This window comes from Protopterus annectens, chromosome 11.part0, assembly GCF_019279795.1.
Source record: "Protopterus annectens isolate FY-2018-M chromosome 11.part0, PAN1.0, whole genome shotgun sequence".
Classification (NCBI taxonomy): domain Eukaryota; kingdom Metazoa; phylum Chordata; order Ceratodontiformes; family Protopteridae; genus Protopterus; species Protopterus annectens.
The window spans coordinates 143701864-143719327 of NC_056745.1; the positions used below are offsets into that span (position 1 = coordinate 143701864).

The 17464-nt window shown below is 41.9% G+C and overlaps 1 protein-coding gene across 1 annotated transcript in view; it reads left to right on the top strand.

Annotated features, from left to right (window-relative positions):
- Positions 1 to 17025, top strand: part of PACSIN2 (protein kinase C and casein kinase substrate in neurons 2) — a 309624-nt gene extending 292599 nt beyond the window's left edge. Inside the window, exon 9 of the mRNA XM_044087531.1 lies at positions 15319 to 17025. Within this exon, the coding sequence (XP_043943466.1) occupies positions 15319 to 15431 (113 nt within the window). The 3' untranslated portion in view covers positions 15432 to 17025. The remainder of the gene's footprint in view (positions 1 to 15318) is intronic.
- The last annotated feature ends 439 nt before the right edge of the window (positions 17026 to 17464 follow it).

Below are 17464 nucleotides of genomic sequence, written 5' to 3' on the forward strand. Positions count from 1 at the left end.
ATATTTGCTTTATATTTAGGGTTACTTAGGAGTTATATGAAGGGTCAGACACAAGAATTAAAAGGTGTCCCAGTTCCTTTTATTTGCTTTATATTTAGAGTTACTTAGGAGTTATATGAAGGGTCAGACGCAAGAATTAAAAGGTGTCCCTGAGAAGGTTAGTGCACGTTTATTGACTGTCAAAACCAGATGGGTGAAAGCATCTCTGGAGGAACTGTATTGAAAATGAGAGCAGCTAGGTTATAGGTTGTCATAATCAAAAGTAGGAAAGCACTTAAAGTCTTGGGGTGTACATTTAGTTGATTGTAGTTTGTTTTTTATGATCCTTTTGTTACATGGAATCCTGATTCTCTACATGTAGCATACAGTTTGTTTTAAACTTTGCTAAGGTGGACATGTTTATAGCCAGGATTGATAAAATTGTTTTTGTATTCTATTTTTGAAATAGGGTTTGGATGGTTTTATGAAACAAATTGAATAGACTTAGACCAACTTGTTATAGGCGGTTGTTTTATATAGGAAATGACATAATTTAATTTATCAATTATCTATTTAAGCTTATCAGTTATATATTTAAGCATCAGGTAGACCACAAATGTATGTGTAATGGGGAAGAAAGAGGTAATTGGGAACATATTTTTCTGTGAGCGTAATAAGTTGGCAGACATTAAGGATTCTCTGCAGACAACTCTGAGATACTGGGTGAGCAAATTGGTGTATCTAGGGAAATGATTTTTTCTGAGCTATGACACAGAATCAGAATTGTTTGGACCTAGTAAAGTCTTGCTGAGTCTAATTATGTTGGCTTCCAAAAAGCAATTACTAGAAAATGGAAATTAAACCAACTGTAGAAGAAGTAGTGAATATAGTAACAGAAAGAAAACAACTGAAATTGGATCACAAGACGCTGTCCAGTTCGATTGTTACCTAGAGCGTCTTCTGCATGGAGACATGCATGAATGGGCATACCTTCGTTGAAGGTTGTGCATCAGGGCTGGTAACTTGGCATGTAAAAATCAACTACCAATTATTAGAGGACCGGACTTCCGCTGTGGCGACCCCTAACCGGGAAAAGCCAAAAGACACAACAACAAGTAAAAAGGTAGGCGGAAATTACATAGGAAAAATGGTAATTGTGGGAACAGTGCATACCAGGAAGGAATGAGGTTTAATAGAAAGCAGGATTTAAATGAGCTATGTAATGGATGACAGACACTGATTGAGTAGATTATAAGTAATGTATAATGTTTGCAACTAAAATTGTCAATATGGTTTGTTTTCATTTATATAAATGTGATTGCCTATGTCATATGTGATAATTTAATAAAGATGTTTTGTTTAAAAAAAATACATTTAAGCAAATGTGATTGTAAATAAGTGATATAAAAAAAGAGTGCGAGTGTATTGAATTTTATTAGTTCTGATCAAGTCCTAGCGTATGGTTGAACGTGCTGTACTAATACAATTGTGTTTTGTCACATACAACTACTTTGCGAGTCTTTTACGAGCAGAAAGCACTTTTTTTGTGATTGGATAACAGTGTTCCTGATTTCACTCATTCCGCAGGACTTTTGAATTTTTGGGTTGATTTTTCCTGCATTTTCTGCTTTTCAGTGTGTTAGGGGTGGTGGGGGTGGAGTGTGTGAGGGGGGGGGTGGAGGGGCTGGAGTGGGAGTTCTTGTTAGTGTACCTTGCTGTGTGGATTTGTTTTGTATGTTACACACATGCCTTCATTTCTCATTTTTGCCTTATTTGACTCTCATTTTGTCTTCCACACTCTTTCAGTTGATTTTATCCATGTACTAGTAATTTCACTTGCTGTATACAAATCCACAGCTTTTGATTATGTTGGTCTGTTTTCCTCAGTAGCCTTTTCTCACTTTTTTGCATATTTGTCATTGCTTATACCACATATTTTTCCATTGTTTTACAGAATTATGCAACTCATTATAATCAAAGTTTTTGGTTGTGTTCAGCTAGCAACATAGTCATTTAAAGTATGTGTCGGATCTTTGGTTGCAACAAGAAATGTCTTGTGACAAATTCTTCCTGAGCTGACAGTAACCTGACTGATTGCTACTATTTTGTCTGTCTTCTCATCCAAAGAAGTTAGAGAAATGGCCTGTTCCTTAGCAATGTGCTGACCTGCAATGTATTGTACTGTAATGAAAATTTTCTCTTTAAAGCTTCCAGTTTCTGCTAAAATCCACTGAAACACATAAATTCCAGATGGCTGCAATTGAGCCATATTTCCACTGTGAAAGCAGTGAATCTTGAAAACAAACATTTCTTCCCTGCTGCAGATGCATTTTGTCCATTCTGGTACACAGTTCACCACTCCTTGACATTATCTCCTGTCAGGAGGCTTAAAAGATGATGCACAGAAATAGGTGATGGGATCCATCCTTTGTGAAATCTGTATCCCCACTAGTTTCTGTAGATGTCCTCCAGAAACAAGGGCATACCTTGTTACATAATCACTGTTGCTATTGCTTATTAGCATTGAAGTTTTATACCCTTTTTGTATAACAGGAGGAGTCGATCAGCAAGAGCTGTGGTTGAGCTGCCATTGATTGTTAACTCATCCTGGAGATGGAGGATTGGGAGAGTTTTTCAGGTATGTCAGTCCCTAATGTAGAGGACCTAGGCCTAATGAGAATGTTGGGTTCTGAGGAAGGTAGAGCTGCTCAGTGGTTTAGCTGCTTTCTGGAATGACCAGCATAATCCTGATTTACTCACTGCATGTCAAGCCCTAGAACATTGACCAGGATGGCTTTAACTGAGTCAAGCATGTCTAGAAAAAGCTGAGCCACTGGGGATGGATGGTGGCTCAACACCACTATGCTCTTACCCTTAAAAGTAGTGGCTGTGGTTGAGTGAGGTGGGGGTTCAAGTCAGTGAGCAGGACAGTTTGAGTAGTTAGTGAGCAAGAAGAGGACCAAGACAAATATTAATAAACATTCCATCAGAAGGAGAGTGAGTGTGTCACCACTTCATGTCTGTCTCGTCCTTCCAGGAATCCCAAGCTGCTTTTAACTGATTTGGCTTCTATCCCTTATTATGATAGGTGGTTCTACTTATCAGTTACAATCTTTGTGGGGAAAAATTACTCTTAAGATTAAGCTGTTCCCTTTGTTTCTGATCTGCCTGCCCTGTTATCAGGGTAATGCCATAATTTTTACCCCATGGTACTGTGTGCATTCATATAATATTCCAACACTTTATATATATATATATATATATATATATATATATATATATGTGTGTGTGTGTATATATATATATATATATATATATATATATATATATATACATATATATATATACACACACTTCAAATCTATATATATATTTAAATATGTGTTTGTTTTATATATAGATATATCTATATATATCTATATATATATATATATATATATATATATATATATATATATATATATGGGTTCATGTCACTACATCGACATATTATTATGTCGACAATTACTGCAGCGACACAAAATAATCGACAATTGAAACCGTCGACAACTGGAATCACACACTTTAACTTTACCGACAACCCGAAAGCACTTTTAAATGGAATGCTACCTTGGGCCGAGTACTAACATGGGTCAAGATGGGGGTGAAACACCAGTAATGTAGACGTACAAATCACGCCCCCATCTTGACCCATGTTAGTACTCGGCCCAAGGTAGCATTCCATTTAAAAGTGCTTTCGGGTTGTCGGTAAAGTTAAAGTGTGTGATTCCAGTTGTCGACGGTTTCAATTGTCGATTATTTCGTGTTGCTGCAGTAATTGTCGACATAATAATATGTCGATGTAGTGACATGAACCCATATATATATATATATATATATATATATACACACACACACACACACACACACACACTCACACACGTACATATGCACATACATACAGTAAACTGTTAACCAGAACTCAAGCAACCAGCAAAAAATATTGAAGAAATACAGTACAATTTTCATGTGTTGAACTTTCCGTTTTCCCCCCGCAGAAACATACAATCTGATGTTGTGAATCCTCATTCATTCTTTACGTCTGGGTAGTCTGTTCCGATCTCGGGACCGAGCCGGCCATCTTCCAAGCTCGTGCCAGCCACAAACTCTCAAGCTAAACTCTTGCCCAGAATTCCCCTCTCCCTGTTGCCTCATATTTCATTTGCCGCATCGCCATTCAGTCATGTCAAGCCATTGCTCTTGAGCTAAGTTACTTTTCTTGATATTTTACCTCGTAAATTTACTTTTCTTCAAGGAAATTTATTTGTATAGTTGTCTCTTACCCTATCACATCTAGCGACTCTGTTTTTTATGTGTTTACCCTCTTTCTTACCTTGTTGGTATCTGTTTTACCATTGTTGGTAATCTTTCCCCTCGTACCTTCAGGTATCCATTGTTCCATAGCTGGTACTCTACTTTCCCTTTTTTTTTCCCTTCTGTTTTTTCTCTCACCTATCATGGCAGAAAAGAAAGGATGTCTGGGCTTTAAGAGGTGTACTAGTTGTGGCCACAAGTTACCTACTTCAGACGCACATGCCTTATGTGTTTACTGCTTGGGTGAACCTCACTTAACTCTCGACCCACCTTATGGGATTTGTAAAAGTTTTTCTACCCGGACCCTCTTAGAGAGGAAAAATAAACTTATTCTAAAGGGTATTCTGAAAACTCCCTTTACAGAGGCTATTTCTGGGTTGGAGGCTTCATCCCCTCCTAGCCCCCATAGAAAGAAAGACAACCTAAAGAAGACCAAGTCTCTTCCTTCGACCCCCGCTGGGGACCCCAAGGAACCGAGACCAAAAAAGTTAAATTGTTGTAGTCTGAACGGACTTCTTCGGCTCCGAGGCTTTCGGAGCCGAGACCTACAGCTCCAAAGCCGTCGGCACCGACTCCTACTATGGCACTGAGTCTGCTTCAGACAGCTTTGGAACAGAGGGGCTCCTCAGCTCAGACCCTTTCACTGGCACCGACCATACAGTCGGCATATGACATTGAGGGATTTTCTGGTGCCTGTACCTTCTTCAGCACTGACAGTGCTCTTGGTACCGACTCTCCAGTCTTGGTCGGCGCAGACTCTCTCGACACTGATTATGGTGCCAGCTACCACTACGGCACCGACCTTATTGGTGCAGACTCTGTTCTCGGCACCGGCAACTCTCTCTCTGCAGATACCAATAGTACAAGCCATTACAGCACCATTGCCTTCGATGCAGACACCTATCCTACCTGTTACCACTTATTCTCCTTTTAAAGACCCCTTTATGGGCTCTCAATTTACTCCATCTCTAGATAGACCTGACTCCCCATCAGCTATGACCATGATATCCACTAGAAGCTTCCCTGAACATGATGTGGTGCTCATTGTGGGCCAGTTGCTTTCGGCTAGAGGGATCCCACCTCCCAAGACCTATCCCTCCCATGGAGGGGAACATTTTTACTCCGAGATCGCTACTTGTTCTCCTCCGTCATCTTTAGCCTTTAAGCCCCTTCCTGGAACACAGACTTCCCCTGCTGCGGCTCCTTTTGTAGACCTTACTAAGGAACCGCAGCTGCCTTTTTTGCAGGAGACACTTTACTCCTGTCACTTCTCAGGATGCTAGCTGTGGCACGGTTTCCCTTGCGTTCCATGGCCATCCAGAGACTCCTAGTCAGCAGGCTGGCTTGCTTGAGCGAGGGGTGACTGTAGGCTCCCACTCCTCCTTAGGTGGATCAGCCTTTTAACTTATGGAGAAGGCTTGTGCCGCTGTAGGTGATCCTGTGCCACCAGGTTTTCCATCCTCCTTTGGGCCGCAACTCACATAAGCCACCCCTAGTGGACACCGGGCACAAGGGCCTCAGGATACACTCCCACAGGAGGCCCCTCTTGCGCTGTCTTCCCCAGCATCTCCCTCTGAGGAAGTTCGTCACAAGAGTTCGTGTAAGAGGAAGCATGTGGACTCCCCAGAAGAGTCCCTCATGGAAGACACAGATTTTTATGATGGGGAAGGATCCCCTCGATCACCCTTTGAGGTATCCTTTGGGGATATCCTTGAAATCCTTAAACAGAGAGGTGATTGGCAGCCCTGTAACTCTGAAGAGTCTGTGTTCCTGCAGGCCTATCGTGCCCGGCCCCCTACCTCCTGGGTTATTCCACCTGCCGACGAACTTGTCTGGCTCGTCGTGCAGCGTGCATGAAAGGCTCCTTACACCATTGAAGCCATTCCCCGGAGGCTAGATAAAATTTTGTCCCCTCCAGATACCTGACCCCCACTGGTCCAAAGGTCTTCCAGTAGATGCCATGGTGGTGGCGGCCGCAACTAAAAAGGATCTGGCAGATTAGAGCCAGACTGTCCATCCGCCCAACAAGGAGTCCTGGGCACTGGACAGATTAGGAAAGCATACCTTTGCATCAGCGACCTTTGCAGTTAGGTCCCTGAATTATATGGCACATTTTACCAGGCTTCAAAGAGACTTAATTTCTGAGCTCTCTGAAACATTGGCCGGAGCTGTGTCTGAGGTCCATGACAAATTGGCCTCACAGTTAGCCACCCTTGAATCAGTATCTAACTCCTCCATGCATCTGATTTCTCATGCATCAGAAGGAGCAGCTAGTGCAACGGGTGCAAGCATAGTCATGAGACAGCATGCCTGGATGTGCCTGTGTGACCTCGCAGAACCCTTCAAGGCTTCCTTTCTGAATGCTGCCATTGCAGCCTCTTCGTTATTTGGACCCAAGGTGAACGACACACTGGCTAGATGTGAACAGGACGGTAAGACCCTTGCTGCCATGGGTATCTGTTACTCTTTCCCTCAATGGGCTTTCTCCGGAAACCAGAAGAGCGGGAAGATGTGGCACAAAAAGTCTCAAGGTTCTTTCTGTGACACACAAGCTGATTTCTCCCCTAGAGGCAGAGGGGGAAACTCATATAGAAGATGCCCTTTTCGGGGCAGAGGAGGTCCGCGTAACTAGGGATCCAGATACTCCATCTCTGGTAAATCCTACCAGCGCTCCTGAAGAGCAGCCCAACTGCTTTCCTCTGGAAGCGGTTGGGGGTCATTTCTGTTCGTACCCTTCTGCCTGGCTAACCATTACCACCGACTAACCAGAGGTTATCATATCCCCTTCGATCTTTTTCCCATCCCCCTAAGAAACCTTCCCGATGTTCCACCCAATCAAAGGGAAGAAGCAGCATTAGAGATCTCAAAGCTGCTAGGAAAAAAGTCATCCAAGTAGTCCCCCAGACCAGATAGGATCCGGAGTCTACTCAAGACTATTTTTGGTGCCAAAAAAGACAGGGGACTGGAGACCAATTTTGGATCTCTGTGTATTAAAAAAGTTTGTAAAGGTACAGAAATTCCGGATGGTCACAGTTCAAACTATCCTCCCATTCTTGGAAAAAGGCGAGTGGATGTGCTCTGTAGATCTTCAAGATGCGTACTACCACATAAAGGTGGACAGACCATCAAGAAGATTCCTTCGCTTCCATGTGGGAGCCAGTCATTACCAGTTACGAGTACTGCCCTTCGGACTCTCTGCAGCCCCTAGAGTGTTCACAAAGTGCATGGCAGTCATCACAGCTCACTTGCGACTACAGGGATTCCAGGTGTTTCCATACGTAGACGACTGGCTCATTACCGCCCCCACCAGACATCTATTGGAAGCAGCCTTGGCATACTCTCTTCACAAGGCAGGAAGGCTAGGCATAACTATAAACGGGCAAAAATCCAGCCTGACCCCAACTCAGTCCATAGAATTAATTGGGGTCCTGTTAAATACAAAATACTGCAGAGCATCCATTCCAGAGCACAGAATCCAAAGGATAAAACAACTCGTAGCGATCCTTTCAAGATTCACGGAAAATTCTGTTCTCCAGCTGCTGGGTTCCATTGCAGCCTCCATCATTATTGTCCTCCCTTGTGAGGTTTCACATGAGGCTTCTACAATGGCTGCTACTCACCCAGTGGTATCCCTTTCAGTACCCTCTCTCATCCAGGATTCGGGAAATCCAGAGGTGCAAACAAGACTTAATCTGGTGGATGTCACAGAACCCATCACAATGATCTCACCCCTTTACCCCCCAACAGCCCAAGGCTACAGTGACCACAGACGCCTTCGGGTAATCCAGAGGTGCAAACAAGACTTAATCTGGTGGATGTCACAGAACCCATCACAATGATCTCACCCTTTACCCCCCAACAGCCCAAGGCTACAGTGACCACAGACGCCTTCGGGTAATCCAGAGGTGCAAACAAGACTTAATCTGGTGGATGTCACAGAACCCATCACAATGATCTCACCCCTTTACCCCCCAACAGCCCAAGGCTACAGTGACCACGGACGCCTCCCTGATGAGGTGAGTTTCTTTCATGGAAAACTTTTTCTTGGTTGCCATTACTTCTGCCAGACATATTTCTAAACTTCAAGCTCTGTGCATCAAACGGACCTACTTGACCTGTCATAAAGATAAGGGTCATTGAGAACTAATCCTTCCTTGCTGCCAAAAGTGATCTCTAAAATGTCTATTAACCAAACCATTCAATTGCCAGTTTTCTTTCCCAATCATTCTAACAGGGGTGAGTATTGCCTACATACCCTAGATATTCACAGGCAAATTTGTTTCTACCTGGACAGAACTAAGGCTTCTCGCAAATCAGATCAGTTATTGTTGACCTATTCTGGACCTAGATTAGGATGTGCTGTTTTCTAAGGTCACATTGGCTAAATGGTTAAGACTGTGTAACATGTATTTACAAAGAGCACAATATCTCTCTAACTACAGCCATAAGGGCTCATTCCACAAGGTCGGCAGCAACTTCTACTGCATTCCATGCTAGAGCTTCTTTACATGACATTTGTGCAGCAGCAACTTGGGCTAGACCACATGCCTTCATTAACCATTACAAATTGGATTTGGCCTCCAGAGGAAGAGCATCTTTTGGTTCAATGGTGCTCAGGAATGTCCTTCCAAGAGAGCCTCCCAGGAATTAAGGTAGCTGGGGACTCTGTCCCAGACGTAAAGAATGAATGAGGATTAACAACATCAGATAAAGAAGTTATGCCTTCCCATAACATTCCATCTATGTTGTTGATCCTTGTTCAGTCAATATGACCCTCCCTCCTTCCCCCTCCTTTGGCTTATAGCAGATCTCACCATCCGGTTCCATTAGGTCATTTGACCAAAGGTAGCCTCTACCTTTTTTTTTTCACTTACAAACTCAATCTGAGGTACCAGGGAGAGGGGAATTCTGGGTAAGAGTTTAGCTCGAGAGTTTGTGGCTGGCGCGAGTTTGGAAGATGGACGGCTCGGTTCCGAGGTCGGAACAGACTACCCAGACGTAATGACTGAACGAGGATCAACAACACAGATGAAACATTATTGTAAGACATAACTTCTTTTTATGTTTTTAGAGTCTGAGTTTTAAAAAGGAAGACGGGAATAAATTCCCTCTCTCCTCAACCTAAGAACAAGTCGAACCAAACAAATAGTATAGGGTACAGTATTAGTCAGGCCTGTTTTTAAAAGCAACTCTTAAGCAACCAGAAACAACAGTTATCCGGCATCTACCACTCCCCATGTGTGTGTGTGTGTGTGTGTGTGTGTGTGTGTGTATATATATATATATATATATCTATATATATATAAAATAAATGAGTGGGGAAGTATGGAACTCCTTTTCAGCTGAGGCTTGGGGAGAAAGACTCCATTGGTACAATATAATACAAGATGTGTAATACCGGCATATTGAACTGGTTCACATTACATAAAAGTGTATTAAATAAAAGAATACCTTCACTGTGGTACAGTTACAGTATCAGGTTGAAGTAAAAGATACAAGCATTTACAGTGGAACACCTGTAAACATGGATATGCACGAGTAAACTGTAGATACTAATATTAAAATGGGAGTTTGCCAAGATATTCTGGGCGCGTTCCAATAATGTACCCTTTTACAAGTAGAGTAGCAAGTTATAGGCATAGCAGTGTTGGTTTTGGATATAGTGTCGAAGTGTTAGTCCAAGAGTAGAGAGAGAGAGAGCGGTGGTTGTAAGTGACTTGGACTGTATACTTTTTATTTTCAGCTTAGTCTTTCCAGTTTGCTACCAAAGCCCAAATGTTCTAGCGGCTTAGAGCAATGTGGGATAGTGGTAGCAAGGGATAAGAATGTCCTTGTTAGAATTAGCCTGATTAAGACCACAGCCAGGAGTCCTCAAGATAGTCTTAGTTGATGTTTGAAAGAAGACAGGTTGTTACTGGGTATTTAGTGGTGGAGGTAGCGAGTTCCATAGTTTGGGGATGTAAATGGAATAAAGAGTCTCTCTCCTGAGTTATTAGATCTGTGAGTTGATGATAAGGATTTCATAGGTTCATAGGTTCATAGGTTTATACTAGGCTATCTGCCCTAAGGCATTTATAAGCCTAGCCCAAATTTTTCTTATATGAAAAAATACTGTGCCCATTAGTTTGTTGTGCCTCTGTCCAGCAGTGACACAGAGATGATTCCCGGGGTAAACCTACGATCTCCCATCCACAGGTCTAAATTTCTCTTGAACAGAGTCAGCGAGGTGCTCTGCCTCACATGGACCGGGATTTTATTCCACAGCATAGGGAGTCTCTGGATAAATCTATCTATTTATATCCGTGCTAAGGTTTAAGTCGCTTGCTCTAGTGGTTTTGGTGGATTTGGATTTTTGAGGTGGAGCATGTCCATTAATTCGGGTTGGACATGGCCTTGTATGTCAGGCACATGTCACCTCTGAGCAGGCGGTATGCGACTGAATAGAGCTGGAGTTTCTTCAATCTGGCAGCATATGACAGATTTTGGAGTCCCTTATCCTTTTGGTGAGGAACTTTTGGGGTCTCTCCAATTGCTGCAGATGTCGGGTGAGATACATCCCGAATGGGGCATTGTACTCTATCATTGGTCTGATAAGTGAAGAGTACAGGGAACAATAACCTCACTAGATCTGGATGTGAATCCCTTCATGATCAGGTGGGCAATGTAGAAGGTCTTTCTAACCACTTTAGCAGTGTGAGTGTCAAAAGAAAGGCCACTGTCAACCTGGGTCCCCAGGTCCCTGATAACCTCTTCTGTGCTTAGTGGATTGCCACCTATATGGTAGCTTGGGGTTACCTTGTTTTATGACTATACATTTTTGGCGTTTAACTTCAGGCCATGGCTCTGGCACCAGCTATCTGTTTCCGTGAGTCCCTTCTGAAGGATATCCGTGTCTGATGCACTTTCCACTATGAGTTTGCAGTCGTCTGCAAACTTTGTCAATAAAGTCCTCCTATGTTGGCCTGTACAGTAGATGCCAAACAATACCTGAGGACACCACTTGTGACGGCTTGGAGTCTGACACAGCCAGCAACTCTAACCCTGTGGGTTCTGTCCTTAAGCCAGATCTTGTGACATATGGGTTTACATTTAAGCTGGTTGCAAGGTCAAGGTAGGCTGTATGAACTGCCTCCTCATCAATGGCCTTGGTGACTGTTTGAAGAAGTCGACCAAGTTCAAAAGGCATGATCTTCTCTTGACAAAGCCAAACTGGGTCGGGTCCAATGTCTGCAAGTCCCTATATCTTTGTTTATGAGCTCCATTATGATCCTCTCCATAGCTTTGCAGACTAGACTTGTTCGCCTTTGTGGAGTGGGACAACAGGGTTTAATTCCTCATTTAGCACACAGCGGGGACACCATCCGGTCCCATTGATGCTGTGTTTTTAGCTTTAGAGAGCAGCTTTCACCTGCGCATTTGAGATGTCCGGGAGGCTACACTCGGCTGGGATAGTTATCTCTCCTTTTTGCACTGAACCTGTCTGCCAGTATGTTGGCAATGTCTGTGGGTTCAGTGATTTTTGTATCATTTGGACTAATTCTGAGCATATCTGGGAGTTTCCACCCAGGTTCCTAACATAGCTGAAAAGGCCTTATGATTGTCCTTTGAATCCATGGCAATTTTCTCTCAAAATTGGCCTTAGTTGATTTTATTTTTACTAATAATGATCAGGGGTGACTTCCCTTTTGTTCTATCATGTAATAGCTTTCTCCTCTTATTGTAAAGTTTGTTAATGGCTGGGGTCCACCAGACTGGACGTTTGCCCTTTGTGGAAAGAGTCTTGGTTTTATTTGGGATTGCCTGATCCATGCAGTCCTGGAGGTGTTCATAGAAGGCATTTGTAAGGGCTTCCGCAGCTTGGGTTGTGGTTTCGGCGTAGGCTTCTGAGGGAGCAGATGTAGGTCTGGAGGCTACCTTTTTTGGCTGGGGTACCTGTTAGTTTTATATTCAAGATTTTGGGCAACAACTAGTTCAGTAGCTTAGGTAGTGCTAACCAGTCAAGATTTTTGAGGGCAGTCCAGTGATGGGCCCTGTAGTGGTGTTAGTAGGTAGATTTGTTATAGCATTGTTGCAGATTGGAGATTTGGTCGGCATGGATGTGTACAAGCGCAAAAGAAGCATGAAGTAGTGTTGGCAGCAGGCAGGTGAGTGTCATAATTTTCCTTCTAGCTTCAGTCCAGTACTGTTCTGTATAATGTTCCAAGTTTTGATGCGTCTGTGATTCCTTCAGGTGTATGCAGATCAAATTTTCGCTTTTTGTTTATAGTAACACCTACTAGCACTTTAGGATGCGTAACCTTTGAATCTGCTTGGAATTGTTTTTGAAGTCTAGCTTGGTGTCTGAATACATGTAGGGGTAAAGAGAAGTTTTTTTTTTAGTTAGGTAGAAGTTAGGAGTTACCTAGCTAAGTTTAAATTAACAGCACATTTGGGTAAGTCTTTGGAGTTTAGACAGATTGTGAGCTACACAAATGACGATTGAGTCATCTGCATACAGAATTAGAGATGCATGTGTGGAGGCTTTGTCATGTATATTTAGTAATAAGACTCCTATGAGAGCAGTGAAAAATGGGCAGGTTCCCTTAACATTTCCTCACCATCCTAGTTGTACTGTCTCTCTCAAGCACTGCAATCTTCCTTTCCTTATAAGGCTCCCAAAGTCTGCGTTATCACTGCCTGCCACTAAGGCGTTGTCACCCTCCTTTCTCTTGATTCCATCCAGTAGCACAGCTTTTGAATTGCCTTTGCAGTCATTGTTTTGCAGTGTGTCATGGTTTTGGCTTTGTTTAGTAATCCCCTACATGTCTTTCCCACCATGGATATTCTATAGCTTGACTCTCCAGGTGCATGTTCTGCCCTTTGGTTTGAATTCCATACATGCAGCAGCAGCATACGTTTGGATCGGTTCAAAGTGTATCTGCAAACATTCAGTTTTTCTGTTGTGCTTTGATTCTTCTTCAGACCAGCTTTCTGTCAGCTGCCAATCAGCAGTCATGTCTGCACAAAGGCATTCTAGCTGTCCATGGCCCTTGTGAGATCAGACATGAAAACATTAAATAGGGCTAGAACTACAAAGAGCACTTGTGGAGCAGCACTGTTCACCTTTTCTACCGTGTATATCTGTACTCCTTGAAGATGCATTATATGTACATAAAAGTACTTGTATTTATGCATGAAGATTTATCATTTGGTTCCAGATGAGTTTTTTGGGGTGAAATTACAAGGCATATCTTGCCAGTAACTCACCCTTTTACCCTTGTAATGTACTTCCTCTTTCTAGATGGATAGAACACATCAGGTCTGGATAAAATTGCAGAGGTCCATGCAGTCATCAAATATGGTCTTGAAGGATGCAAGGCTGTGACTCCTCAGTCTGTAAAATCACTTTGTTCCGGAGTTAGAGTAAGCGTTTGGTACTAAATCTGTCCCTGCACTATGGTTTGTTTATATGTTATTGGAGATTTGAATCTGTAGTCCAGTGTTAGTGGAGATGTTTGCTTTGCAGAGATGTAAAAGATGAAGGAGGGATTGGTCCTTGATGGAATTAAGTGCAAGGCATTGATCTCCACATAAGTGCAAATAAGAGACCGATTGTAACAGTAGGGCCTTTTAGCCTGTCTTGGTAGATCAGAGAGTTTAAACCAGTGACCTTCCTGATTAGGAAATGGTGAGACATTTCTAGCTCTGTAGTGCGTCTGGGCAGGTATGTACCAGCATGGGTACTGTACTGCACCTGGATAGGTACATACCTGTGTGGGTACTGTACTGCACCTGGATTTGTACGTACCTGTGTGGGTACTGTACCGTGCCTGGATGGGTACATACCTGTGTGGGTACTATACTGCACCTGGATGGGTACATACCTGTGTGGGTATTGTACTGCACCTGGATGGGTACATAGTTGTGTGGGTACTGTACTCTGTAATTAGGGCAAAGTAGGGGGGGATAGTAACTGTTTTCAACCTGGGCTTTGGATATGTGTTGTGTTTTAAGTAGAAGATATGGGGTTTCTTTTCATTTTATTGCAGTGGCTGGTTAATATATTTTGGGTACAGAGTTTAATTTGTTTGAAGATGCTCTGTGTAATTTTTCATTTATGAGTGTGACTTGTTGATGCCATTTTTCTGATTGTCTGGGCATAGTTCTTTACAATTTTTTGTTTTGATTAGGGCATATTTCATTGCATTTCAGAGGCTTGTTTTCATAGGCTAGATTGTTTTGAGGAAGATTCATGTGTGTGTTTTTTGTGCTTGCAGTGTGTGATTTCAATTTCCTTTTGAATGTGGCTGCATTACTATGATTAATATCGCTAGATTAATTGCAGATATTTGTCAGTAGGAGGGTAGTAAAAAATACTAGCTTTTTGTCACACTCCTTTATTAACACCCATTGATATGATTATATTGTTACCCAACTTTATACATATATCTGTGTGTGTGTCTGTTAACACACACACATTACTGGCATCCAGTCTGTTGAAAAAGAAGCAAATTTCCTTCTCTAGTGTACTACACAGTATCCATACCAAAGCATTCAGCTCAGATTTGTTTGAATAGTGATAGTATCACTGAAAGAGATTTTTAAAGATAAGGTATAAGGCTAAGGTTATCACTTATTACTTGGGTAAGCAGGGGTCTTTGCACATAAGCTTTATCATCTTATCTAACCCTTACCCTAACACACACACACACACATACAAAAACTCCCAGTCCTGCCAAAAAGCCACTTGGCTTAGTTGACCATCAGGAAGTTAACCCAGTGTCTGTGTGTGTCTGTACATGTAAGACAGAGAATCCTGCAGAGAATTAAGATTTATATCCTGCACTGCTCCTGTTTTATTTCCTCAAAATTTTGAATGCATTCTGAAATTAGTGGTATGTATTCTGTGCTTTTTATTCTCCTTATATCTGTTTTTATCCCACACTTGTGTAAAGTACACAGTCTTAAATGTTCTTATTCACTGTATTTTAATTACTTGCATTACAGGGGATGAATTCACTAAAATAGGAGACGAAGATGAGCAAGGATGGTGCAAGGGTCGTCTGGACACTGGAAAGATGGGACTGTATCCTGCTAACTATGTGGAAACAATCCAGTGATGCACAGTTTGCTCAGATGTTAATAGGCTGCATCAGTTAAGACGGTTTCTGCAGTACAGAGTAATGCACAATGAAGATCAGTATATGGAACTGTACATAATCATTTCATGCAAGAACTTGTGGGTTATTTGAAAGATACATTAAGCTGTGATGCTCCACCTACTTGGAATCATGTTAATCTGCCATAGTTTTTTATGAAATTGAATTTTGAACTAGCCGTGATGTAAATATCCCAGTCAAGCCTGTAAAATGCAAGTATTGCATTACGGAAAAAAAATCATATGGGCCTGGGAGTCAGTAGTAGCATGTCCACACTGTAGGTATTTATGTATTTTTATAACTTTTGTTTTCCTTTTTTTTCAGTGTACAACTTAACTTCATGTGGCTTTTTTGCACCTTGTTTTAAAGGACAGTTTCTGGCTTCCAGTTTTAAGTGGCCTTATTTTGATTTATATTTCAAACATACACTTATATATGTAATATAAATATAATGTTGCTGCTGTATTCATGCTGTAATTTATCAGATCTTGACTTTTCTATTGGGGTGTGCGTCTTTGTATATACATGTGTACAGTGGGGTTAAATCGATGGACTGATTCCTCCATCTTTGGTGTGTAAACAGCCATCTTTATTGTTAATGCTGTGCCCACCCCAACAAAACAAAAAGTGCCTTATTGCATCCAGCCTTCTCATGTTCCAGGGATAAGAAGTTTAATATAGTAGGTAATCTAGGATATTTTTTTATTTGTGATTATTCTAAATCTAAACTTCCAGTGTATGCTTAAGTGGTCACTGAAACACAAGCAGATAAACAGGTGATGGATTGTGCATCTTTGCTCCAATATACATTCCTTATGTACTTAAGTGTAGCAATAGCCAAAGCTGATTACTTTCATCTACCTGTGAAGTGTATCGGACTCTGATGTAAATTCTAAACCCGGGATATATAGTATGAGCAGAGACTTTATCTGTGTGGAAACGCGACTTGAGAAGTGTGCATCGGTATTCTCTGAGACGATGCACAGTCCTGTAACACACTTGTAGGTGTTGCAAAATGAGACTGTTTTACCTGTTTTAAGCAGTGTTCATTTGCATGTATCTCACTGCTTTTTACCTCTTTGTTAAATAAACTAAATACCAATTTTATAATTGCAGTGTTAGGTGACCAGTGTTGTTCACATGGTAACTTACATTATTATCTCTGGGTATCTGTTACAAATGGCTGTAGTCAGAGGGATACCAAAGTTACGCTTTCAGGTTTTCATTGTTAATACCAACACTGGTTACGTGCTTTTCACTGTTAATTGTGTTGTCACTAAGAATGGTTTTGTTATAAAACAGAATGGTTAATTACAAAAAATGTATTTTAGTGATTTTTTTTTTTTGTTTTGAAGTTTTGGTTTTAAGTGTCATTTATCCATTATCAGAGTCCTCTTAATCCATCTTGGTGCCCATCATAGTAACAGTTGTTGCAAGACAAGATTTTTACCAGATAGGAGACCAATCCATCAGTGCAGCATTCCCATTTGACTACACACACACACACACACACACACACACACACACACACACACACAAAATCATGTGACAGTTTTGAAAAGCTTATCAAAGATGCATCACATGTCTTTGTAGATGGAGCAGTAAAACACGTTGAAGAAACACACATACATTCTACATGAACTACAGAATGAACTGGCACCCTACCCTAAGTACCATGTTCAATCATAGCCTCACCTCAGGCTTTGTGCCCACTGAATGGCACACCGCGATGGTTATCCCACTCCACAAAGGGGGAGCCACGACGGACCCCGGGAACTACTGCCCCATTAGCCTGAACAGCCTGGTCTGCAAGGCCATGGAACGTATCATCATGGAACTCATAAACAAAGACATTGCTAATCTCCAAACTCTGGACCCTACCCAGTTCAGATTTGTAAAAGGCAGATCGTGTCTCCTAAACCTGATTGACTTCTTTGAAGCAGTCACCAAAGCCATAGATGAGGGTAAGGTGGTTCACACAGCTTATCTAGATC